Genomic DNA, 27,406 nt, shown 5'->3' with positions numbered 1-27,406 from the left:
TTTATTTGATTTCACGTGCATAAACATGCCCCACACGAGCCATCCATCCTTTACAGCCATCAGGGCGCGTCAGCGCCCTCCCCTCCCCCCCCCCAGCAGCTTGAAAACATGTACAACGGTTCTCAGAGAGCCTCATCTCTGCGCTGATAGTGTCCTTATCCTCTGAAATGTGTTATTAGAAATATCTGATTTTACAAGCTTATTTGTGGCCTCCCTGGGAACTTGGTTCCTCTTAATTTGGCAGTGTGGAAAGGGGAGTGGGCAGTGGGTACTGACTGGAACAGCAGAGGAAGCACCTGTAACTAGAAAAAGACAGTCATCCGAGGACGCCAGTGGTTGGGTAAGAAGTAAAAAGCACCAGAATCCTCAGCTGCCTTGAGTGCATCAGTTCAGCGCATCTCAACCCATAAAGTCCATTCTAACCCCCGGGGGTCTTGGTAATGTGGAGTCTGGGCCAGCGCCTGAACTTCTAAGAAACTCCCAGGACAGGCCGCCCATGCTGGTTCTTGAGCCAGCAGTGAGTAGCGAGGTATAATTCCCTTAGGTGATACAGTATGTTTGTATTTTAACATTTTGTGAAGCTTATGTGTTTTTATGCTCCATGTATCTTGTTGGCTAAGCCCCAGGCATGTCATAAGTACTTAGAAATTTTTCACCAAACATGGTTACAAATTATTTTGCCCTTTATGGGAATAACACTTCAGTTACCTGTAAAATTTACAAAAGCAGAACATTTTACTCCTCGATGAATCCACAAAAACATAATTAACTATTTTTATGCTGTGTATAAAGTTTTATTTAATTCTTTTATTTTTACATGGCAATGCACAATTAGGTTGTTTTGTTTTGTTTTGTTTCTAAAGAGGGCGCAGCTCACGGTGGCCTATGCGGGGATTGAACTGGCAACCCTGGTGCTACCAGCACCACGTTCTAACCAACTGAGCTAACGGGTCACCCCCAATTGGGTTGTTTTTAAATACAATGATTATCATGTAAAATTTACAGTAACAACAGTAACATATTTCTATTATGATTTTAGGTTTTCAATTTTCTCTGAAAGCTTTCTTTTGTATTTATTCAACATTCATCAGTAAAAATTTTAGTGCATATACTAAGAGCCAAACACTGTCATATTCTGATCTGCTTACACCTAGGATTTTTAGCTACTTAAAAACATTTAATGTTTCTTTCCCTCCAGCAAACTCTTTGAAACCAAACCTTTCTCTCTAAATAGGATTACTTCAGAAGTTGCCAGTTATCACCTCTGACTGAACCCAAACTCAACAATCAGCAACTGTGGAAGCACAGTGGAAATCTCTTGATAATGGGGGCAGTGGTTTCATAAAATACATGAGTTTATTGCTACGACTCAAGTGATCCAAGCTGAGACAGTCTGGCTTTTACATGTGCGTATCCCAAACTACAAACAAAACAGTAGCAAACGCTTGGACCTATATTCACTTCTCTCGTTGACTACACCTTTGCTAAACGACCACAGACTAATTTTTATGGGGTCAAGAATAAAAATATGTACATTTTTCTTATAAAGAATTGTTTTAATTCTATTCCCCTTTATGAAATAAAGGCTCCTTGAAAAATATGAAAAGTTCGGGAAGCAAATACCTCAGATGTTAAGCTACCCCGTTCTTTTAAAACAACCATCTTCTGGGAATATGGGCCTAATAGTTTAGCAGAATATAACTATGAAGTTCTATAAGTTGTATGCAGAGGAACACAATTTTATAAAGACTGACAGTTTAATTAAGACAAGCAAAGCCAAAACACATATGTGGTGATGATTTAAGCAACAAGAGATTTTAAGGTGAACAGGCTTCTGATGGTCATTAATACAAAAAGGACGAGAGGCCCTGCTTTCTACAAAAACCATGATTTTAGTACAAGTATAAAAGCTCTGGTTTAACGTTTCAAAAATTACAAACTGAGATGTCCCACTTTGTGTAAGACTTCCCACTTTTGAGTATAAGGAGATTCTGCCATTGTAATTTAGGAAAACAGTATTATACTATACTTGAAACTATACTTGAAATTTAGGAAAACAATATTATTAAATGTGGCACAATGAAGAACAAACAAGAAAGAAAGAAAAGGCCCCCGAGAAAAATATTTTTGCACAGTCTTTCTTAATGTAAAATCGTGTGATGTTTATACCATTCAAATCGACATAATTATTTTATTTTTTGGCTTCCAGATGGAATTTTAGAAAATACCAAGAAAAAAGTTCTAAAAGTGCTTCCTCTTAAGTTCTTTGGTACAATTTGGTCATTTTGATAGCTGTCAATCATTAAGTGCGTTAACATAATTATCAATGAAAATGCAACATGAAGTACAAATGTTTAGAAAACCACAGCTGAAGAATATATTTTTGACCTCACGGAAAACAACTCTAAGATTTTACTTATGTTTCTGAAGGTAGGATATACATACTGACTATAGTACATCTCTAACTGGATTTATATTAAAGAAATATTACATAAAACATCCCTTTTTGATTACTACAATAACTATCTCATATACTTTTTTTAAAAGAGGCAAGTTTCAAGTTGAAAAAGGAATAATTTTGAATTTCATAAAGTTATACTTTTGTGCCTTCTGATTCAGTGAGTGTTGCCATCTAGAATTTAATGTCAGTTACAGAATGTTAAGGATTATTCTTATATTTCGGGAAACAGCTAATTTTCCTCCTGCAGCATCTTCTCTATTTCCTTATCCCAGTTTTCATCTCGTTTCTCTGATTCTGTCACCACTTCGTATTCTTGAAGTTCTTGTTGTAGTTCTTTTTCCCAATCTGCAGAATCCTCTAAAAGAAATAAATGAGAAGGAAAAGATTCTGAATTCATCATGCTGGCTTTAACAATTTTCTCAACTATAACTACCTATGTAAGTCTGAGCCACAGTAATTTTTAACGTCTCAGGCTTCCTCACTGTGTGAGCTCAGAAAAACGGAGCAAATTTTAACAGTGAGCAAGAGAAACATGATTAGAAGGATAAATTTGTTAAATGTAGAACCAAAGATATCAGATGTTGTCAGTAAATTTGGGGTGTTATTTCACTTCACCTAGGCCTCTCTTTTCCTTCAATTTATATGGATAATTGATAATGAATATTTGGTTGCAAATTAGTTTTTACCACTAACAATGATGATGATTGTTAGTGGTTAACAGCTAATGTTTCTTGAGCACTTACTGAGCCAGGTACTGTGCTAACCACTCTCTACATATCACTCTTGTTTTTCCCCCTTAGAACAATCCATGGACTAGACACCACTATTATACACATTGTACAAATGGGGAAATGGAGGCTGACAGAGGTTAAGGGACTTGCCCAAGATCACACAGCTTGACAGTGATGGATAAACAGATGGAACCAGATCTACAGGCTCCACAGTCCCACTTTAGCAGTAGTGTCCCTAGAGTGGCAAGAGACACCAGCACCAGATGTCAGGCGGTCTCTTGCTGAAGGCTGGCCCCTCACATTGGGCTCCATCTGAGCTCTATCACACTGGTCTTCTGTGTTGCGATTTAGAGCAGCAACTTTCTGCTTGGACACTCACTATACCTGTGTGTATGTGTGTACATATGTGCATATGTTTCTACAGGATAAGGCATCTGCTATGCAGGGTTATAAAATAGGGAGGAAACAAAACAAACCGGCTATTTAAAAAGTTAAGCTAAAATACATTTTCATCTTTTAAAAATAGACAAATTTAGTAGCTATAGAGAAAACAAAAACCAAATCTTTTAATTTTTTGCAGCAGTGACCTCAAGGGAAAAGACAGTGTGTTGCATAGCAACCAAACAATTTCAGATACATTTATTAGGCACTTACTACGTGCCAGGCTCCATGTTAGGTACTCTGGGGGACAACTACCCTTGAGGAACTTACAACTACTATAGAAAAGAATATGAAGTGGCCCTAGTTACAACTAGGGCAGGAATTCAGGGAAAGAACAGCTCGCCAGAGCAGTAGGGAGCTAGCCTCTGAGAGGCTGGATAGTTTTCCCACCGGTGCTCTCTGCACAACCTGTGGGAACAGGTGGCTCCCTGAACTGTAAGTCTCAGAAGGCTTCAGGAAACACCTTCATTTGAAAGCCAGTCATTTGTCCTGATGAGCCAAAGAAAGCAACGTTTTCCCTAAACCATTTTTTTAGAGGCAGCATGCGCCTTCCCAGAAGCAATGCTCCTGAAGCACACAGCAGCTGGGAAAAGAATCTTCTAGCTACAAGCATAAACCCAAGGAGGAAACCAACTTTTAAAGCAGAGCGCCAGGGGGCAGTGTCTCCACGTAAAAGATGCGCTTGCTTTCTCCCCAGTTCCTGGGCCCCTGTCCTCGGGACTGAGAGGCCTTGGCGGCATCACTTACCCTCTCTGGGTCTGCGTTTCTCTATGCTGCTGTGCGTACCTAGAGCAGAGGGGCATGAGATCTGGTCATGTGTGCTAGAATCCACCTTCTAGTGGGGGACAGAGAAGCAATTCTGGAAGGCAGCTATGCTCCCCACTATACCACCAACGCAGCCCGAGAAGCAATTCAATGCAAGTGACAACGTATTTCTATATATCAGCTTCAGAATAATGATTTTCTACAATCAACTTCAGAACTGGGGAATAGGATGGTTGTGGGTTTTTTTGTACCTTCTAGTACAGTCTCCTCCTTTTTGTCGAGCACCAGCTGCTCCATTTCCTTCCTCAGATCCTCCTGATTTAAGTTACAGGCATCGAAGGCGTCACTGACAAACTCAGAAACAACTGGGCTGGTAGAGATCTCCTCTTCATCCTGAAATGCAACAAACGAGCTCTGGAAATGGTTTTCTCAGCGACAGTTTTGTGCTAGAGCTCATTTGCGGTCATCTCACAATTTAATCCAGCATCATTTTCATTTCCTTCTTCTGCTGGTCAAATGATCACCGCTCTCCCACCTTCTAACCTGCACAGTTGGTTGGTAACTAAATGAGTTACCTCCTGAATCTATTATGTTCACTCATGGTTTGGATCATGCCAATCATTCTGCCCAATTCCCGATGAGCACTTGTAGAATGATTTATGCCAGGGAATCACCTCACGTCTCAGCTGTAGGTCCTTAACTATTCAAGTACCGGACCCCGCTTCTTCAGAACAAATAAGACCCGTATTCATAAGTCATTTGAAATGGTATCTCAGGTAGTTAACACAGAGTGACTTCATTTCCAGATATCAACTATTAAGTACAACATAAAACTGTATTACCTCTTGAGTTTTAAGCTGAGATTTGATTACAACAGGTGGCGTTTTGGGCCGTACTGCCTCTAAGAAGTGAGAATAAAAGAGACAATAATTGCTCGATTCAATTCTGAATACATATAATAATAACAACTAAAATATCCACAAGTATGATGATACTAAGTAATTTACAGAAATAAGCTTTTAAAATGTTATGCTTTCAGCTTTTAAGTCAGTACAAGAAATAGCCAGGTGAAACCCTCTCAACCTCTTTCTTTTATTACGGATATTTTTAATATATCATCACATCTGATGCCCCTTACATAAAATTTCCAGCAGGAAATAATTTTGACTTTAGTGTTAGCAAAATCCATTGACAAATAGTTCTGTTCTTTCTTTTAGGTAATGAGAATTAAGTTATTTACCAAGTTTTCCTTTTGTCACAAATGCGGAAAATCACAAATGCTTGGGCTGCCTTTGTATCTTATTAACCTTACCAGGTGTACAGTCTTTACTGAACCCGGTCTTAAGCCCATTTTGCTATACAGGTGGTATTTGGTAAGATGGTATTTTCCAATAAAATTAATAAAACGAAATACTAAACAATGATAGACACTTGGGACTCATGTTACTATCTATATGCAAAATGCAAAATTTTACTGTGTAGAACAACTTCATTAGTGGTCTGTGCCGTTGGACACACTGCTTTGCATGAATTATTTCCATGAAATTCCATGAACAAAAAAATCTCCAGTTGTAAAGAGTACACAAATATGACACAAAATACATTTATTTTAATTATTCTTAGATATTAAATCATTGCTGATAATTATAAAACACTTTCCCCAACAACCAGGGGTAAACTGTCACAATAAGAAAGAGTCAAATGTGCAAGTTAATGGCGTCTAGCTCCGAGCTGGATATTTGTAACTTGGAGTGGAATGGAGCTTAGTTCTGCTCTAGACTATAGCAGTGGGGGAACATCAGGTTGAATGGAAGACTGAGAAAGAAAGAAAAGGGGTAGACTGATTCAGTGGAGGACAGAGGTAAAAAAAAGTCACATGGTAAAGGGCAAGGAAAGAGATGGGAAGATGGCTGGTGATCGAGGGAGAAATAAATGGAAGAAATAAAAAAACAAGAATGAGAAAAAGATAGCAAAGTAAAGGAGAGCTTGGCAAAGACATGTGGTGGGATCAGAGAGAAGGCAACAAGAGCAGAAAGAATATATCCTCTGGAAAGAAAAGAATTTTCCATTTAATGATGACATTCCTGGTACATACAAGATGACAAGCTCATGGGAGTCTCTAAGACTGTTTTTAAAGTAACTCGTTATTTTCACAGTGTTCTCTGAATGTACCTGTCAGTGGCGATGCATCCTCTCAGCATGGCTCTTCCCCTCTTTTCTGGTGGCCTGCTCCTGGGAGGCCAGGGCCATGAGTGGGGCCGACTGTTTAACCAGGGAGACACAGTAAAAGTAGTTCCTCCAAAACACTTCTTCCTTCACGCTTTTAAAGACAAATAACACATTTGAGCACACATGCACACAAATGCACGCAGGGGTTATATGTTGCAGTGGAGATTGGAATAGAAGATTTTTAGGGGCATTTGCAAATCCAAGTGAGGCTCAAAAGATTCTCATTTGCTTTCGAACTGAGTAACAGGATAAAAAGAACAGTTATCTCCACAGCAGCCAAAGCAAACTTGCAGAACACCCATGAAGCCTCAGCATTTCTGGATATTTTAATGATGCCAACACTGCCCTCAGCAGAGGAAAAGAGGCTGCTGCTGTGAAAGCAGCATGATCAACCTGGGAGACTGGAAGCACAGCCAGGACTCCACCAATTATTTGCTGTTTACCGAACAATTAAGCGCTTTCAAGCAGTGAGAAGAAAGGATTGTGGGCGTTGTTCCTTATGAAAGGAAATGTTTGGCAGCTTGCAACTAACTAGCAATCTGTAAGAATCGGCAATGAAGTGAGAGATGGGTGATAATGTGACATGCGAGTCTGAACTGGATCCTTTTGCTAAAAAGGATGTTATTGGGACCAAAGGACAAACCTGAATAGGGGCTGAGAATTAGATCGCAATAAAGTGCAGAAGCGAGTTTCCTGGTTCAGATGGTTACATCATGGTTGTGCAGGAGAATCCTTGTTTATAGGAAATACACAGTAAAGCAATCAGGAATGGTGGGGCATCAGGTCCCAAATGGCTCAGAAAAAAAAGTTCTTTAGACTGTACTTCTCACCTTTCTATAAGTTTGTGATTGTTCCAAAATAATAATAATAATAATAATAATAACAACAACAACATTGATAACTATGCTCACCTCAGAGCAATTCAATAAAAATATCGAGGGTAGAAGACAAAAGAAGACTCCGCAAAAACAGAATGCACCCGACCCTCCCACCCCTGTCACACACACAGAAACCAAGGACAGCCAAGGAACAGCTTTGGTGACCCGCAGGCTATTTACGGTGGGGTTTTTTTTTTGCCTGAGGAGTCCTTCATTTTATGTTCTAAAAATGCTTTGCTAGTAGAAATGACAAAAGAGTAGTTGGGAAGGTTTCTCTACCTCCTGGTTTACTAGAAGAAAGGCAGGTTCTTGGGGGGCGGGCGGGGGGAATCGAGGAAGAAAACATGACAGAAAGACTTGAGAGGAATAGGAGAAAATCAGTGACAACTAAGAGAAAACAGAGACCCAGGCTTGTGAATAGGACAGGGCTTGCCTTAGATAGGACATCAGAACACGGGGTTGTCACATCTGTGAGTGGGGAAGCTGGGCCAGGAAGCTAGCTTTTTAAGTGCCAGAGGCAAAATGCAAGATTATTTCCACAAACTAGGCCACGTAACAAGCCGATATGCTGCTAGATGCAGCCATCTTTCATTCATTAATCCCAACATTTACTGGCGCCACATGCACCAGGCCCTGTGCTAGGTGCTGGGGGCTAAAGGCTGAATAAGACAAGTGGTCTGCCCACATAGATGATCACAGGAATAATGACCTCTTACTTGTTCAGTTCTTACCATGTGCCCAAAGCAGCATTTCCCAAACTTATGTGGCCTCACAACTCTCTTTTCCTCATAATGTCTTTTGGAAGGAGGGAGACCGGGCTTAACAGCGGTCAGTAAGGGTTCACAGCCGAACACAAGTTCAGCACAGCACATATCAGTATGCTGCAGCTGCTGGAAGAGCTAATGAAATCGTAGGCTGCATTTAAAATGACACAAGACACACTATGGCGTGCTCTTCTGCAATCAGGCAACGTGTCATATCCACTTCGGGGAACTCACTTTCAGAGGGTAATAACTCGGAGGGTGAGGGGGCACAGAGACTAAGACACCTGGGGAACAAATGCAGGAACCGGGGCTTTTACCCGGATAAGTTCAAGGGCCTTAAACCATCACATCACAGCTACACAAAACCGAGCTTAGCCTTCCCATGAGGTAGTGAGCGGCCTGAATATTTTCAAGGTCACTTTTAATTCTGAGCTCTATAGAATGAACAAAATGAAATTGTGTACTATCCAACTACAGTGGATCATGGGCAATGTTTGTTCTCCATAAAAACAAACATCTGGATTGTCTTCTTTTCCAGTCTCTCCCTCTTGACGTACGAGGAAGTGGTCACAGGCACACTGCAGAAATATTCAGTTACCCTCTGCAGAGCGTCACAAGGCACATGCCATACTAAACGTTCTGAGAAGCCCTATAATAAAGAAAGAATCCACTGAACGTAGCAACTCTCCAACATTAATCTGACTGCTTGTGCTATCATGGACTATTTGAAGGCATTAGCATGCGAAGAGCATATGTCCCAGTCCAGGACTGGAAAGGACTGTGGTTTAGCAATTGTCGGAGTGAAGGCCTCAGGGGGTATCTGTGATGGCCCAGCAGGGCCCTGTCTCCTGGCAGCACTGCCGTCATAGGCAAGTGCTAACACACTAAAAGGCATTTTGAAATACAGACTGAGTGTTTTCTTTTCTAAATCGTTCCCAGTTAAGGATGGCTTCTGTTAAGAACAAGTGTCTCAAATGATCAAAGATGCACTTCTGTATGTCAGAAGGAAGAGTCCAGAAGTCTTATATTTTTGTGTTACGGCTCCATTTTGTTTTGTTTTGTTATGGAAATTTCAACAACAGTGGAGAGACTACAACAAAGAACCTCCATGTACCCGTGACCTAACTTCAATAATTATCAGCATTTTGTCAGTCAGGTTGTATCTACGCCTCACCCCCACCCCCCACGCTTTGCTGTGGGTGGGGGTTGGAATATTTGAAGGCAATACCAGATAAAATAACTTTTCATCCAAAAATATTTCAGTAAGCATTTCTAATACATAAAGATCTATAAAAATAATAACCCTAATTTCTAAAGCATCCCTAACAGAATTTGCAGTAGGAAACTAGACTTATATGACTCAATGGGCAGCTTACTTAGCGACAAATCCAAAATATTATTTGCCAAATACCAATTCTCCCAAGCTTTAAAAAACTCTACAATTACTGTCAGCAGTGAGAGGGAGTCCCAGATTGTCCAAAACCAAAACTATGGATGACAACCCAGGCCCCATGTCATGACGCCTCAGGGCCTCTGGACAGTCCCGAGAGTGTCGGCAGAGAGCCTGCGGCTTGGCCCAGGGTGATTCCAATGTTCTTCACGCTGATGGAGCCTTTAGGTACGAAGCCCACCTAATCCCCAGAGCTTTGCTGCTCTTCTCTCAGAAAAAGGCTGCCTCTTCAGAACAGGTACAACCTCAAATTCTGAGGTGAAAGAGCTTCAAACAGATACATACATACATATGAACTGTTCAAAAGTCAACTCCCAGGGTTTGGTAAGCATAATAGTAATTAATGACCAATATGTTAATAATCGTGGAGACAAGAGTTTCACTAAAAAGAAAAAAAATAAAGAAAAGATTCTATACAACTGTTGTTCTAAGTCTGGGTTCAATAGGAGGAACGGTGGACAGGCCCTAAAGGAGCGGTGAGATGGCTCCAATTCCCAGGCTGCCCCTTCCGGCCAGGGACTGTTCCCACTGGGCAGAGATTGAGGGTTCACTATGAGCTAAGCTACTCCACACTCAAGGACAGCTGGCACAGCTGAGAATGGGGGTGTAACGTTGCATGGAAGCCCCAGGGGCCAGGCTGTCCCTATTATTCTGCCTGTGGCCAGGCAGGAGGCTAAGGAGTCCCCTTGGGGAAGCCACCAGGCCCAGAAGGCCTGTGGGAACACACAACCCCAAACACCTTTCAGCATGGCACCGTCACCCAAAGGATGGATAAAGAAATCCTACAACACAAAAGACAGCCGAAAGTGAACACAAAGATTCAGAGAAAAGAGCAGAGAAAAAAGAGTTATCTCAAGAAAACTATACTTCATGTCCTCAGAGAACAGTGACACTGCACCCATATAATAAGAACAGAGGGTTAGAAACAAAAACACTCACAGAATGAGAAAGATGGCTGACTCTAAAAATGCGAGATGCAAAACAAGAGATTGGAATTAGGAAAGGTGAGGAAGAGCCTGTGGTAGCAGAGGGGAAGGGAAGGGGGCCTACAACTGATGATTGTCCCAGAAACAGAAGACATTATGCTTGTGCTGGAACTCAAAGGACAGGCAGGGATTCTGGGAGGGGAGAGAGAGAGCCTTAGGGCAGAGGAAAAGCAGCAGGTGGGTGGGGAAGAGAACAAGAACACTGCTGCTGGAGGGCAGAGCTGGAGTAGCCGGACCTGATGGGCCTGGGAGACCTTAACTGTATTCTGGAAGACACCAGCACATCTGTTTTTGCAGGAAAATGCGTCCTACCTTCTAACCAGGGATAAAAGAGGACATCTCAGCCCTACTCCAAACTTCCCGAAAGTCCACTCCTGGTTTCCATTCTTTGGTGGGTGGTGTGTGTGTGTGTGTGTGTGTGTGTGTGTGTGTGTGTGTGGTGCTGAAGGGCCACAGAGCAGAGTGTGTTCTGGCCCCCATTCCAAGATTCTTCCCTGATACGGTGCACATGACCAAGGCCATTAGAAAATGCAAATATACATTTCATGAGCGGTGCCACTCCAGCTCGAGAACACGGTGCTTACAGTTTAGGAACAAGGGCAAATCTCATCTGGCTCAGCAGTTCGTCCTCTTGTAGCATGAACAGGGCAACAGGGTACATCTGATCAAAGTCAAAATGAAACTGCATGCCAGCAGGAGGATCACGAAGGAAATTCCTCTTGTCCTTTGATGAAAAGGGGGAAAACCATAAATGCAATTAATATGTAATAATGCATCATTGATTTGACAAATGCTGAATTCTCCCAGAGACTTCAGCCCGAAGTCCAATAAGCTATCATTAACCTGTCCGCTTAAGAGAGCAGAGAATGAGCAGAAAACGACCAACCCTCTTGATAAGACAGGGGGACTGTAATGGTGGCACTAAATCTTCTATTTTGAGATTTGGACCTCTGGTTTAATTCGATTAAACAAGTGTAATTTAGCTTGGGACTTCTTGAAAGCTTTCTTTTCTTTCTTTGCCTCCTTTCCACCAAGCCTTAATGACTCTGTTTACTATACATTTACAATTTAATCTAGGACAATTTAATCTAGTTTCAATGGTTCTATTTACTTGGGCCTTACAGACCTGGCCCTGTGATTTAGGCGAGGTTTTCACATCTGTATGGGATCCACTCCTAGCGCCAACCTAAATTTACATAATATATGCAAAGGTTGTGATAACCAGTTTAACTGAACCTTCCCCCACCCCAACAGACAAAGGCAAACATAACAGAAGATTCCCTTACAGGCCAAAGCAATTTACATGCTGGTTAGAAAATACAAAACTTCAGATAAAACAAAGACTCGGGGCAGTAGTCTCCAGCAGACTCTGCCCTGCCCACCCTCCTCTTATTTTAATAAATCTTTCTTCTGTATTTCTACTGGCCTCGTGAATGCTTTCACAACCCTTGAGCGAACAGCCACAACACCTATCATGTATTTTTAAGTCTCAATTGGAGAGAGCATCTTGGGAGGCTGGGACATAAAATCATGAATGAGTTGAAATTATACATTTTGAAATCATACGAACACGTTTGTTTCAGTGGGCACCGTTAGATATGTGAAAATGAGTGTAAATAAACTTAGAAACATTCTAACCCAAAGTTCAAGTCAGCTAACCATGGTGGCCATAGTGGGAAAGGCAGATGCACAGCCCTGCTCATTTCTCAAGTGTGCACGGGCCACACTTTTGTCCCACACTTCTTGAGAGCACACGAAGGCCCAGGCTCTGCCTGACAAATCTCTGCGAAGCTCCACGGGTCAGTCCCTGGACCAAGGGCCAGGCAATGCCAGGGTGACTGACAGAGACATGGTGTGGCTTCTCTGCAGAGCGTGGCCAGGCTGGGGAAGGGCTCAGTGTTGGTTCATTAACAAACATTCACTGAGTGCTGGTGTTACAGTCTGGGCCCCCACTCTACATCCCAGCTTCTCTGTCATGACACTGTGAAGCAAGCACTACTATCCTCACTTAACAGATGTGGAAACTGGGTCAGGGAAGCAAAAGGGCTTGTCCAAGGTCAGGTATGTGCTAGAGCGAGTGGCAGGGCCAGCATGCCAAGCCTCCCCTTCTGGTCAAGTGCTCCTCTGACGCTAGCATAGCCTCAAACTCAACGGGCTGCCTATGCATCTCACAGGCTCTGTCCAATTTAATCTAGGACATTCACTTTGCTCTGCAAGATGAACACGGCCACAGTGGTGACAACACTATGGGGACAGCAAGACATTGAGATCATGCCACCCTGGACTTAGCAGTGCTTCCAGCTTTCTCACGCAAACTCTGAGCTGCTCACTGCAGCGAACTCTGACTCCTGCAAGTTTCCGATGATAGGATGCCGACAGTAGGGAGGGGAGTTAAGTGAAATAACGGGCTCCCCTCAACACTTCCCTGCCTTGCCAGATATCCATCTATCTTTTAAAAATATCCGACAAATAACAACTTTAAATGAATTCTTCACACTGTACACTCAGGTTTAGGATACCTTAAAACTAAGGGTTAGAGAATCCACACTCCATTAAGAGGTAGTCAACACACGGATAAAATGTCATACAAACATTTTATCATTAGTATATTAAGTTGGAGTTTCATTTAAAAACAATTCAATCCAAGATTATTAGAGAAAACATCCCCCTCACAGAAGACCCTTGTATGGCTTGCGACCCACAGCCAGTATAGAATGTGCGAATTCTGAAAGGGCGCCGCTGTGACTCTCCAACACACCCAGGCCCATGATACCCAACCTGGAAGATCTGTGAGAGTCCGTGTTTCATTTGGACCACTTCTCTTTGGTTAGCCAAGAAGGAAACAAAATAAAAGACCCAAAGTCAAATTCCCTGGGTTACCTGACCCTGGACAGGGCAATTTCCGAGGGAATGAGGGTGGCTTTGAATTCCTCTGCGATGGAGCGTGACTCACGCTGGTTAGCATATAAAGGGATGTCTCCAAACCATCCTCTCTCCTATAGACTGAGCATATAACCAAGGCAAAAACCTGCTGTTGTGGACCACTCAAAGCATTAAGATTTTTTTTTTTTTTTAAGAAATAGGGTAGAAACAATCAAACAGCAAACATCGTTTTGTTTGTAAATATGATACACACCTGTTTTTTAAAAATTCGAAACACCAAAGAAAAGCAGAGTCAAAACTCCCACCATCTACAGACAACCCCACAACCCCTCCTGGACATGTCTGTCTGCATATATACAGTTTGACATAAATAGGAAGATACTCCCTTTTCACTCAGGGTCATAAACATCTTCCTACCTCCGAAGCAGACACATTTACACTGAATGAATGACAATGTACTTAACCAGGCCCATGTTGGTAGTCAGCACATTGTTTCTAATCTTTCCTTATACAGAACTCTGCACGTAACATCACTTTACAGATAGACAACGTTTATTCTCTTCTAAAGTGATCCCTTCAGACTAAATTCCTAGAAGTGGGATTTCTGGTTCAAGACTAGAATTATTTCAATACATAGTGCCCAAACTCTCTTCCAGAAAGATTGTAGCAGTGTATGCTGCTACTGAAGTACTGGTTTCATCTCATCTTGCCCATGTTGGATTTTAACCATTTTTGGTTTTTGAGAATTCCTACATTAATAAAGCAAGAACAAACCTGAACCTAAGTGGATTTTAGTTGTTACCTTCTAATGTAAAACATTTCAAAGCCTGAAACTGCCCCTAATGTTTCCCCTAAGTTTCTACAACAGCCTCCTAATGGGCCTAGTTATACACCAGAAACAGTGGCTGGAATGCTGGCAGTCAGGGCAGTGGGGCCTGAGGCAGGAGAGGTGTATACAACCGGAGGCCTCAGCAGCCAGCAGAGGGAGCTTAGATTTTAGTCCATGAGAGACGAGTATTAGAAGGGTCCATGTCAGGGAGTGACACAAAGTGATTTACACCATCAGTGGATCCCTCAGGCTGCTGAGATACGCTTGTACTGGAAAAGGGTAAAGAATGGACAATTGGGATGTCTCAGGCAGGAGATGATGGCACCAGGACCACAGGACCACAGCGGTGGCAGTAGAGAAGTAGACTAGGACTACATTATGAACACAGCATTGTCAGGACCAGGGTGGGGTGGGGGACGGAAGGCCCGACTCAAGGAAGACCCCTAGGTTTGTGGCTAGAAAAAAATTGAATAACTGGAATCTTATTGAGATGGAGAAGATAGAGAGGAACAAGTCTGGGGGACACAGGAGCTGGGGGGATTTGACTGGAGAGTATCTGATGTTTGCCCTCACACGACACTGACTCTCACTGCCGAATTCCCTTCTGGGGACAAGCAGGGCTGTGACATCAGTGTCAGGTTTGGCTGTAACATCGTGTTCACAATGACCTCGTAATGGATGCTCCGGCCTTTAAAGTGCTTACTAATGGAAAGAAAAACCTTAAAATGCCCTGGGGGAGGGCAATGGAAAGGAGGTACAGCCCAGCTCTATGTTTGTTTGTTGCCTAGACTGAGGTTCCATTTATGACTGCTTAAAAACAAAAAAAAAGTGGGTTAAAAACAAAGCTTGAAAACCACTGATATAGTAAAAAGCTCTATTTGTTGAGTCCCAGGCCAGGCAGGGTGCTCAGTGCTGAGAACAGAGATCAAAGCCGGTGTCTGACCGCTAGGAGTTCACAGCCCAGTGCAGACACAGATAAGAGAGAGTCACAATTGAGAGTCTTGTCCCCACACCTGTACAATGGTGATAAAAGCCCTTACCTACCTCACAGACATGTGGTGAGGCTCTAAAGAGATAATGTGTGAGAAAGTGCTTTCCGGAACTGTCAGGTCTACACAATTGTTAACTTGTATTGCTATGTTCCCTTTGAGGTCCCAAGTGAAATTTTTGTGGGCCAGCATATGGAATTTTATTTCTTTCAATTTCAGTTTCAAACAAATACATATAGCAGTTAAAAAGAAAATTTAGAATACAATCATTTCATTCAGAAGAATTAGAATGCTGTCTAGAAACTATATGATAGCATATTTCAAAAGATTATCTATCTTAATAACATAAAAGAATTCTTTTAAGGCCGAAAGAATTATTTTGTATAGTAGGCTATACTTTTCCATTAGGAAAAAAGAACTTAAGGAGAAGCAACTTGAAAGTTAGTGGGAAAAAAAAGTAAAAGTTGATGTGTACATTCCTAATATCTCAAAATATTTAAAAAATTGTATAGAAGAAAAACATTCTGCTAAGGATAAAGTCATGATAGGAAGAAAGTACTTCTATACAGAATATCACAAGATACTTACAGCTGACAAGGCCAAAATTTGTTGTTGAATTGTTTCTTCATCGTTACTATCAACCCATGGGGGTACTGCTGCTTCTAAAAGGTTTTTAACAGCAAAGAAGAAAAAACAGGTTACAAGGGTTACACTGCAAATGTGGTTTGAAAAAAATGAAAAAGTTCCACACAACCTTTTTAGCAATTAACTAATGAGTTCCAAATATGACTATTCATCACAATTCCCGGACTTAATGTATGAATCTCATGCATGTATGCATTTGATAAACAAATTACTTGAAATATGCAGTGGAGATATTGGGCAACACCTTAACCAGGTGCTCAAAATCAATATCACCTGTGAGGAAGAGATAGTCATTGTGGCCTCCAAATATGATACTCTGAGAAGGACACATCATTTCTGTAGTATTCTGGCCAAGAATGCATAATCTGAGTCTAACCCCAAGGAAATATCAGACAAAACCCAAATGAGGAATGGTCCATTTAACAAAAAAAGGGGGAGGGTTATTCTTTAAAAACATTGCTATAAAAGACAAAGAAAGGCTGTGGGAATGTTCCAGATTAAAGGAGGCTAAAAGACATGACAAAAAATGCAATACTGTACCCTAGACTGGATGCTGTGTTGAGGGTGAAATGTATAAAGGACCTTACTAGGTCAATTCATGAAATCAGAATGTGAGTATTGTATCAGTGTTAAATTTCCTAAAGCTAGAAAACTAACAATGTAAATAGGGGGTATATGGGTGTTCTCTGTACTACTTTTATTCTTGCAACTTTTCTGTATATTGAAATTATTTCCTAATAGAAGTTTTTGTAAAAAGTTACTGTACTTGACTCATGACAAACGGTGATGACGGGGCTGCAAGATAAGCGGCTAGAAATTGAGAAAAGGGTTGTCAAAAATGAAAGCAAATGCAGAAAGAAATGGGCAAATCAGGCACAATAAACAACAGGGCTGGGATCAAATCCTCTGAGCCTTTGGAAGTGCTGGGAATACCAAGACACTTAACACCCAGCCTGTGTCTCTGGGGCTCACAAGGAAACGAGATGATTACAACTGAGCATGATTAGCATGCCAGATGACAAATGGCAACCACCTGGACAGGTGAGTCCCGAGGGGTTTCTGTGGTGACTCGGGAGCCGATCTTGGACCAGGAGGAGGAGTTCACTGATGGGTGTGTGTGTGTGTGGGCGGGGGAGGGGGGGGGTGCGGCGTGTTCAGAGAGAGCAGCTCTACGGTCCAAGCCTGGAGCAGGGCAAGAGGGCAGAGCTAAGGCTATGGAGGTGGGTGGTCAGCACAGAAGATATACGTGCAAAGGGTCCTCATATTTTTGCAGAAAGAATCCCTTTTATTATTATGCTGCAAAAGTCGGATGGAGAAAACATCCTGTTGTGTGCCAATTGACAGAAAACTGATGTGCATGCATGGATGGAAACATGGGCAGATGGACAGACACCCAGTTCATTCTTTGGCTCATCCTGGACAAGAAAATGGTGGCAATTATAATCCAAATTCTGTTAATTATAAGATAAAATAAACATATTTTCATACTTTAAAAAAATTAGGGTAAAGACCCTCTAAGACTTTTTTTCTTATATCAATTACTATAACATTTTTGTCTCCATTTTAAGTCTCTTCACGTTGGTCAGCTTCTCCTAGCACTACTTACCTCAGATAATGCGGTCCTCGCAAGGCATGAGCTGGTAAGGATAAGACACCCTCCACACCCCCCTTCCTCTAAAACTGCTCTATTTAGAGTGCCCAATAACTTCCTGGTTGTCCAACCCCGTGGACACTTCCTAGTTCTTTTCTCTCTAGGCCGGTTTCCTTGTCTGGAAAATGGAGACAACAGTAAGTACTTCACAGAGTTACTATGACTGTTAGGCGAACAAATGAATGCGGAGCATTTTACAATCCCTTTCCTCTCAGCAGACCATGCTCTCCTTGAAATTCTCCCTCCCCGGGCTTCCACTGCTTCTCTCTTCCTTGGGTAAATGGGCACTGGTTTTGATGGCAGATTTGTTTCATCACTTACCAGCTGAGTGACCTGCAGCACATTACTTAACCTTGCTGAGCTTTCCATTCATTACATGAGATGTTACATATAAAGTGCCCGCCACTTAGCAGGCACTCAGCAACTGTCAATTCCTTCCGCTCCTCACCTCCCCTAAACACCATAAATCTCTGCTCATCTCTCTTGACGCTTGGCATACTCTGCATCTCGGAGCTCACCTACTCTTATGGTTTTTACATGACTTGACTACTAATCTGCATCTGTAGATGGAATTCTCCTCCATGCTTCCAACAGAAGTAAATTGCTGCTGGAGCCTGTTCACTTAATTTAGAGCACTGCCAAGCAACGGAACTATCTGCAAGGATGGGAATGTTCCACATGTGCATGGAACTGTATGGAAGCCACCAGCTCCATGTGGTTACCGGGCATTTGAAATGTGACTGAAGAATGGAATTTTTCCAACATGCCACCTGCGTTCCCTTCCTGCCTTGGTACATGTTCCTCTCACCTGGCTGTCTAATGGGCACCTCAGAAATGAAATCACCTCCAAGCCTTTCACCCCCATGCCCTCACAATCCCTATCTCAGAGGCACCAACCAGCTCCTATACCAAGTCCCCGAGCCAGGGTCAATTTTACTGCTTCCCGTGACATTCTAGGTTATGCTAATCTGTATAGTTTATTTGTCCCAGAGAGCTGCTTCATACTTTTGAGTTAATGTAGGAACGACAATGCCTGATGGAAACTCACCACAGGACTAACCAGTTCTTTTTGAATTTGTACCACTGCTCAAACTGAGTGAATTATTTTACCCTACTTTTGCCAAGTTCAAAGACATGACACCAGTTTTGTGTTTGAGCACCATCAAACAGTAAAAGTGGACATGTTGAGATCTTGTAACTGCAAACATTGAAAAAAGCATTTGTCAGTAAAGAAACGTATTAAGTTCCTCAAATCCCCATGATTTTGCATGGCCCTCTGTCACTTCCCTGGAAAACTCTTTTGTTTTTTGAAGAGAATGGAAAGGGAGCTAACATTTGCTAAGGGTCCATTATATGCATATCAGATACTGTGTTGGACGCGACATAAACTCAGAAATGAAAGCTTACTCTCTCTTTTTCAGAGCCAGCTCCTCAGAGGGGCCGTCACTGGCTGACCTCACCCACTATCCCAGCCGCAGGGAACGATTCCTTTCTTCCTTTAAACGCCAAAGGTTTATGCGTTTGTCTTTCCCACGAGTGTTTGCCCTACCCAACGGATGGAAGCCGTTACTTATACATTTTTGTATTCTCAGAGCCTTATCATGGTGTCTGCATGTAAAAGGTGCTCAATAAAATTTGGCAGGTAAGCAAGTCGTGTACAACAAACCTATACCATACCTGATTTTTTTGTATGCTGTTCCTCAACAAATTTTTTCTGTTCCTTCTGAAAATCTCCTATAATTGTCTGTCAAAAAAATACATAAAGAGTCAAATTACCTTGAAAAATCTATTATTAGATAAGAATTACATTCAAGATCTGTGAAGTCTATTTGAGATATTTTATTCATTTTCTTCCACAAAAAGGCTAAAAAAGTGGTAGTTCCCCCTTTCCACAACAAGAGGGATAGTCAACATTTTTCAATTTTAAGTATACAACCCCCTTTATGATGAATTATCTTTGCAAATGCAAACATAAAATAAATTAAAAATTGAAATTTTGTATTATTCAAAAAAATAAGACAGCTCAACTCTCATTCTGACAAATAGTACACACAACAAAAATATCTAAACGACAAGCTATCTAAAGTTTAATTGATGACCTCCTTCATTCAAATTACCAACAGAAATGAAATTCCCTAGGCCCATTTTTTTTTTACCACTATAAAAAATTAACACACTCATGCCTTAGTGTCTTAAAAGGGTTGCTCCTAATGAGCTAAGACTTTAAAAACTTAACCAGATAATGCAAAAGTATAAATATACTCTGAAGTGGTTATAGTTGAAAATTAAACTCACAATATGAAAAGTTTAGTATTACCCAAAAGTATCAATATATTTTAGACTATATTAAAATAAAAACCAAGGTTATTTAAATCAGATAATTTATATCACAGCCACTTGTTACACAAAAAAGAGAGAAAAAAACCAAGAATCTCAACTATTAATATTTTTATCAGAATATGATATCCTACTTGGGTTAATAAAGTTCCTAAGAAGGGACAATAACAGCTGCTAATGAATTTCATAAATTTCTACTACCAAAATAAATTTAAATGTACCTTATCAATGATGTCATCTATCTTCCCTTCTTCTACTGATTTCTTTATCGTTTGTGCTGTTTCAGCAACTGATTCAGTTATTTTTTTTGTAGCAGCGGTCGCAAAATTGAATAGATAGTCTGTAAAGAATAAAAATGAGTCTATGCTCCATTCGAGTACAATGGTTATTGTATTTGTAATTTCTCCCTGAAAGAGCTGTTACAAGAATCTTAAATCACAGGGCATGTTCCTTATTAACCAGGACTTAAAACGAAAAATGAGAAGCACTGATAGTACTCCACTTTCTTGGTGGACTGGCCACCCATATTGGGCCATCGATTCATCTCTTTCAAAGACCCTTAGCAAACTCCCCAGTTCTCCCCCTGTAGCTGTTTCAAACTTGTCTTGCCCTTCTCCAGTCTCTAGTTCTAACTTATCTCAGTAAATAATCTCCCCTCCAACTTTACAAATAAGATCAAGTCTCCTTTATACTTTTCCTCCTTTCTAGACCCTCAGTATTCCATCTTTATTTTCTTCCTCTTCCTCCTATTCAAAGAAAAAAACATCCCTCCTTTCTTAGATTAACCCATCCCATGATAAATCTGGGGGATTTTAATAAATAGAAATCTTGCCAAGTCCTAATATAAATATAAATCCTTCTTTAATAATAATGAGCAAATATGTAGAACAAAACGAAAACCGTAAGACACAAACTTTCACTTTCACCTTCACCAAACGAAAACAAAACTAACCTTCCTAAAGACCTGAAAAAATGTATGTGTCATCTATGTAATTTTACTAACAATTGTCACCCAATAAATTTAAAAAATAAATTTAAAAAAAAAGATATTAAAAAAAAAAAAAGACATATGTGTCAAGGCTCTATTGCACTAGAATATAAAGGCCTGTATGCAGATAATATGTCAAAGTCCACACTCTCTCTGCACAATCTGGTCCGCAGGAAGTGACCTCAGGTAGGTCCCGAAACTGGACTTGCTGGGGGATGCTTCAGGGCAAATGGCCTTTGAATCTCATCTCACAGGAAAGATTCTAAGGGCAGTCTTGCCTCTGCCACCTGCACGTGCTGCAGGGTGGAAGGGCGGGGATGGTGATGGTGGTTAACTCTCAAACGACTCAGGCAGGCAGAAAACCCCGATAAGAATGACAAAGGGAGCTTGGCATACCTGATGAAATCCTCACTCTGTGATACCACTTTTAGACAATCAGGCAACTTGTACTTGGAGCAGCAATACGGCTCCCAATCTGAATGACCATCTCTCCCACTTCCCACATCCTTTACCATTAAACAGTCTTTTCCCCACTGTGTCTGGTGGCACCCATCTGTCAATGACACCAACACCCCATTATGACTATACCAGAGGACACTACTTGTCTCTGGTCTCACTCTCCCCTCTCCTATTCTACATTCATATGACCACAAGAAATTCTTGAGGATCTCCAAGGAGGCCTCAAATACGTTATTCCTTGGTTTGAAAACTTTTATCTGCTCTCCCTTTACCTGGCTAAGTTTACACAGTCTATGGATCTCTGCGCATGTATCACTTCTCAGGAAATGTTCCCTGACTCCTTGACTGGAGTAGGTGCCTCTGATATATGTTCCCTCAGCACCCACATTGCCCGATCAACAATACTCATGACACTCTACCGATTACCTAGTGAATCTGTCTTCTCAGACTGAAGGCCTGGCCTCAGCCTGACTGGGGCAGTGACCAAGGCTGTCTGATTCACCCAGTGAGTGACCAGTATTTATTGAAAGGATGCATGGGGAGTGACACAAGTGTGAGCTTTAGGCAGATGCTTCATTTCTCTCTGAGTGTGACTAGTCTACTTTCCCAGAGTGGTAAGACAACATGGATAGACAGCCACACTTTGTGAAAATATTCTTTGCAGATAGACAAAGAAATCTAAAGTTCTAACAGAGCAGGGTTATCTTTAAGATTTCTCAGGAATACGTTTTGAATTAGAATCGACATTTTTTCCTAAGGCAGGACTGTCATTTAAAAACTGGTATTTTTAGGGGCAACCGGATAGCTCAGATGGTTAGAGCGTGAGCTCTGAACAACAGGGTTGGTGGTTCGATTCCCACATGGGCCAGTGAGCTGCGCCCTCTGCAACTAGATTGAAGACAACTAGTTGCTGCTGAGCTTCCAGAGGGGCAGCCAGATGGCTCAGTTGGTTAGAGTGTGAGCTCTCAACAACAAGGTTGCCGGTTTGATTCCCCCTGCCATGGGATGGTTTGGCTGCGCCCCCTGCAACTAAAGATTGAAAACGGCACCTGGACTTAGAGCTGAGCTGCACCCTCCACAACTAGATCGAAGGACAACCACTTGGAGTTGATGGGCCCTGAGAAACACACTGTTCCCCACAATATTCCCCAATAAAATTTATAAAAAATGAAAACAAAAAAACCCAAACTGGTATTTTCAGCATAATAATCTTAAGTCTCAGATTTTAATGACTCCAGGGGTGGAGTACACTGAACACACTAAACAAAGATGAAAGCACAGTTCTGGCCCGCAAGGAATGTCCATTTCTAAACAAACAAACAAACAAAGGCAACCAGAAGAGCAAGATTATTCATAAAACAGAGCCACTCAGAGAAGGTCTCCCAGGAGTAATTAGAGAGTGGCCTGGATTCCGAAGTCAGAGGGAGAGGGCAGCGGGAGAGCATGACAAGAGATTTTCAGGTAAGAAGCTCATAAAGACGAGAAGTGGTTTATTAATTTTCCAAAGAGATCATCTGGCACCAGGTTAAAGACAGTTTTTATTAAGTGGTTAGGAAAAAACTGAGACTAAGATCAGAGTCAACAGGAAGTAAACGGAGGTCAATGTCAACTTCTGGAACTTAGGCACAAAAAAGGGTGGCACCGAAGAAGAGGAAGTAAAACATCTGCGAGTGAGTAAACCTCCACAACTTTATGGAAGGAGGAGGCAGATTGTGAACACCAAAAGCAGTCATTTTATCTTCATTTTCATTATGTCATTTTAGTCTCACAACCATCCTGGGAAGAGCAGGTATAATCTGCTCCGTTTACAGACAGGAAGCTAAGGCTTGCAGAGGATACACGATTTGTCCATTATGATGGGGCAGACCCATCTCACGACTGCCCAGCCAACAGCCTATCCCCTCCCTCTTTGCTAAAGCAACCCCAATTTAGATGGATGCTCATCAAACCTGGGGGTGGTCTTAGGGACCCCGGACACAAACAATCAAGGTCTTCTCGTTAAGCCTCTGTTTGTTGGACTTTCTATAATTTGCAGCTGAACTTTTTGTAAGTTGCAAAAGATATCACAATAAAGACAGTAAGTAGTGTACGGATCTCAAACACAGGCTATCTGCCTCGAAGTGGCAAGCTGGTGCCCCAATCCCGTACAGCCTCACGTCAAATGAGCAAGTGACAAGGGCTTGCAGAATTGAATGAAATGATAAAGGTAAAGGACAGTGGGAAGGTTCTCAAAGGTCAGAAAACGCATACATTCATCAAAGTAAAGAGAGGAAGGCAGAGTTTAAAGCTTCCTGTTGGAATGGGAAAATAAATTCAGATAGTGGTTGTCAAGGCATATATAAGAATATTAACATTCTTCTGAAGAGGCTGGCTAATTTTTCCAAAATACCATCATATTTCATACAATTTTAGAATCTTCGTGTTGGAAGGGACTTTAGAAGTTACCTAATTCAACCTCCTATCCAGGTATCCCCACTTCCAGGGATGGGGAACACATGACTTCTAAGGGCAGCCAATTATTAGTTATCCATCTCTAATTCAGAAACCCTTTTTCACTTCCCTTGTCATTTCCACCTTTCAGACTAAGATCTGTCCTCTTAATATAAAACAACTGTAAAAAAAAACAAAAAAAAAAAACCTGCGAGAATTTTGAGCAATGCCCCTCAGTTTCTTCTTCTTCAAGCTACAATCTCCAGTTCCTTTCAGTATTTTGTTCATAAGCTGTGGGATCCAAGCCCTTGACCATCTGTCTGCACTCCTCATGGTAAACCTGGGTTTGTCATCAGACCTGAATTGGGATTTTACTTCTGTATCAAAGCAGACATGTATTTTTCTACGTACACACTAACTTGGAGCCCTCTTAGTTGTAAACTAAGCAAGACAGTCACCTAGAACTTGAAATACATTTGCCCTGCAGAAAAAGAGGAGGCTGGCCTAATCAACACAGTTCCACTGCAAATACTAATAGCACTTTTCAAAGGAGAAAGAAAAGGAGGTGGCCCTTCCTCCAGTCCTGGGCATGGACTGGTCTTAGGGATGGTTTTGAAAAAGCCAAAGCTCATCTTGGGCCACCCTCCCACTTATTTAAACTGTGTGAGTGACTCAGATATTAAATTCTCTTAAAGGCTCAGGTATTTTTTTCGTTTTAAAGAAAGAGTGCAGATAAAGCTCTAATTTGGTCAACTGTAACAAAAACCAACCAACCAATTTGTGAACAAGAAGTTACTTTGGGGCATGAGGCCTTCAGATAGGTAGGGAGGGGTTCCCTCATAAACTGCCCTCCCCTGAAGCAGGTGATCCTAAGTTATCAGGATGGAGGGCCAAGGATGGGAAGGTTTGGTTTTGGATGAGGGAGTGGAAAGCAGGCCTGGGTGTCCACCACTCGTAACCGGCAAGTTGCCTAAATTTATAAATACATCATGAACCAGAAGTATTTAGGGTCCAATCTTGAAGGGTAGCACTAAACAAATGTTTACAGAACAAATGGGGCTCCTAGAAGATTCCATGTAGATTTCTAAAAGCTAAAGAAACTAATCTACTTAGTGAAACTCAGGCTCAGAGATGTTTAATTTCAGTTTTCAAAACATAGATGGGCTTTTTATTATTTTTTTAAATTTTTATTTGTTTATTTATTTTTTTAAGGAGGGTGCAGCTCACAGTGGCCCAGCAACCTTGGTGCTACCAGCACTACGCTCTAACCAACTGAGCTAACCAGCCACCCTTAGATGGGTCTTTTTAAAGATAACATACCTCTTAGGATGAATATGTAGAAATGAAAAAATATCCAATCATCTCTCGCCTTTCTGAAGGCTTGTGTATAAACTAGAACTTTTACTTCTTTTTAAAAATCACATAAATATCAGAACCAAAAGAGCTCTCATTTATTTGGAAACTTTAAATTCACAATACATGTGTGGGCAGGGAAAGGGGATACTTCCATCTAACCTTGGCTTCCCCAAACATCAAGAAAGTCTGGTGAGGAGAGAGATCGCAGCGTTAGGTTCCCAAGTAGACATCCATATCGAATACACATTTATTAAAAAATATTCGGAGGTCTTTATCACTAAATACAAACGTGAAGTTCAATACAGCCGTCACTAAGTTTTAAGAAGCCAATTTTGACACTGCCCTGAAGAAAAATGAAAATGTTTCTCTAAGTGCTATGAAATTGGGTAAACCCCCATAACTTGCTTTTCCTAATGTGGCTCCACTTTTATCTATGCCAACTACTTAATATGGCCTTTCTTCTCTGGTCAAATTCATCTCATATCTCTCTCTCCAATAGGCCAAGCTTATTTTTAACCAATTTTCTACACAGGAAATAGTCATTCCCTCTTTAGTGATTTTATTACACAGCACTTAGTTTTATTTGTCTTGTGCACTGTTTGGGGGCCTTGCACTGAGATTTTGTACTGCCACAATTTGAGGTTATGTCTGTTTTCTGTACTCCACCCTGAAGTAAAACTTTTTGAATGTTAGAGCCTTTCTTATTCCAGTATGTGTTTCTCTCCTCAGGCTCCAGCCTCCCCCAGCGCTCCTGACTTTTAGTAGGTTCTTTAAAAATGCTTGCTAAATGTAATATCTACCTTTGCTACAGTTCTCTCACTTGTAGCGCTGTCTGCTTTAGGGCCTATCTTCTCAAAGACGCTTTCGTTCACTAAGCTGGCCATGGTCTCTCCAGAATCAGAATTACTAGAGCACCTGTTTATCCATCAAGACTACTTACTACTTCTATTCTCTTCCCTAACTACACAGTAAACTCTGGAAAGAGCACGGGCTTTGAAATTAGACAAGCCTAGGTTCAAATTCCACCGCTACCACTTACTATCTATCAGTATAACTCAGGGCAAGGAACTCTGGGCTTGTTCTCCCAACTCACTGGGGTGTTTCACAGATGAAATGAGATATGGTTCATAAAACATCTAGTACTGAAACTTGCACAGACAAAAATTGGCAGGAAAAAGGTCCCACTGCACCTGAAAAGGAGATGAGCCGAGGTCTTCAATAACTCTTCCTCAATTTACTTAGGACAATACATTCTGCCCTAAGGGCAAAAACGCACTTTTCAACCAACTCAAGCTCCCCAGCGGCTGCCATCCTGGGGGTGGGAGGTTGTGGAGGTGAAAGTTGGCGAGTTGAACAAAAAGATTCCTTGTCAAACCTAAAGACGTCGGGTCACACCGCTTTACTGCGGCCCTGCTCCTATTGTTTACACTTTGCACAGAGTGACAAGTCACCAGGAACTTCAGGCACAGGATTTGACTGCTAGATGAAGCTTTGGCCTTGCCCAGTTCTTCACCAACCTCTCCCGTCCTGAGAGGATCTACCGACAAGACACACCTTCCTTCACCCCCACCACCCCCACATCCCTCGATCAGCCAGGCCCGCGCCCCAGGGGTATCAAAAAGAAGGTTGCGAACACTCCCAGACAGTCTCTGGTCCCGGGGGAGACTCACTGCCGAGGCCTTTGGCCTGGTGAAGGAGCTCCTGGTCCTCGGCTTGCTGCGACGCCCCCTCTGCCGGCTCCGCCACCGCCTCGGAGCGCTGCTCGGGTGCAGTGTCTCCCTTAGGCTGCCCGTCTCCCTCAGGCTGCCCGTCTTCCTCGGACTGGCGGTCACCGGTCTCTGGCTGCTGCAAGCCAAACCAACTGCTCAAACCCCGGAACATCCCGCCCTCCGGGCCGCTGCCGCGGTCCCGGTCACCGGAGACCCTAGCGGGTGACGCCTTCACAATGCGCGTTTCCCCAGGAGATGACCGGAAGTGCGACCCCAGAGCAGCCAATCTGTCCGTCTCCCCGCCTCTATAGCAACTCCGACGCCTGCCTCGCTGTGTCACTTCCGTCCAGGAGCCCCGCCCCCTCTGGCTGTTTACTTCGGTCACTATTACGCGCGTGGAAAGCGGAGGCAGGGCTTTTCCCACG

The 27,406-nt window shown here is 42.0% G+C and overlaps 1 protein-coding gene across 1 annotated transcript; it reads right to left on the bottom strand.

The window, feature by feature from the left end:
• Positions 1-770: 770 nt before the first annotated feature.
• On the bottom strand, positions 771-27,295 carry SYAP1 (synapse associated protein 1). Its single transcript, XM_019746297.2, is given in 10 exon segments — positions 771-2,818; positions 4,650-4,791; positions 5,241-5,299; positions 6,571-6,594; positions 6,597-6,718; positions 11,290-11,429; positions 15,995-16,068; positions 19,380-19,446; positions 20,261-20,379; positions 26,943-27,295. Coding segments are annotated over 10 exon segments (1,086 nt in total). The 5' UTR covers positions 27,154-27,295; the 3' UTR covers positions 771-2,690.
• Positions 27,296-27,406: the final 111 nt, after the last annotated feature.

This window comes from Rhinolophus sinicus, chromosome X (assembly GCF_036562045.2).
Source record: "Rhinolophus sinicus isolate RSC01 chromosome X, ASM3656204v1, whole genome shotgun sequence".
In the NCBI taxonomy this organism is placed as follows: domain Eukaryota; kingdom Metazoa; phylum Chordata; class Mammalia; order Chiroptera; family Rhinolophidae; genus Rhinolophus; species Rhinolophus sinicus.
This window is presented reverse-complemented; position numbering and strand designations above follow the sequence as displayed.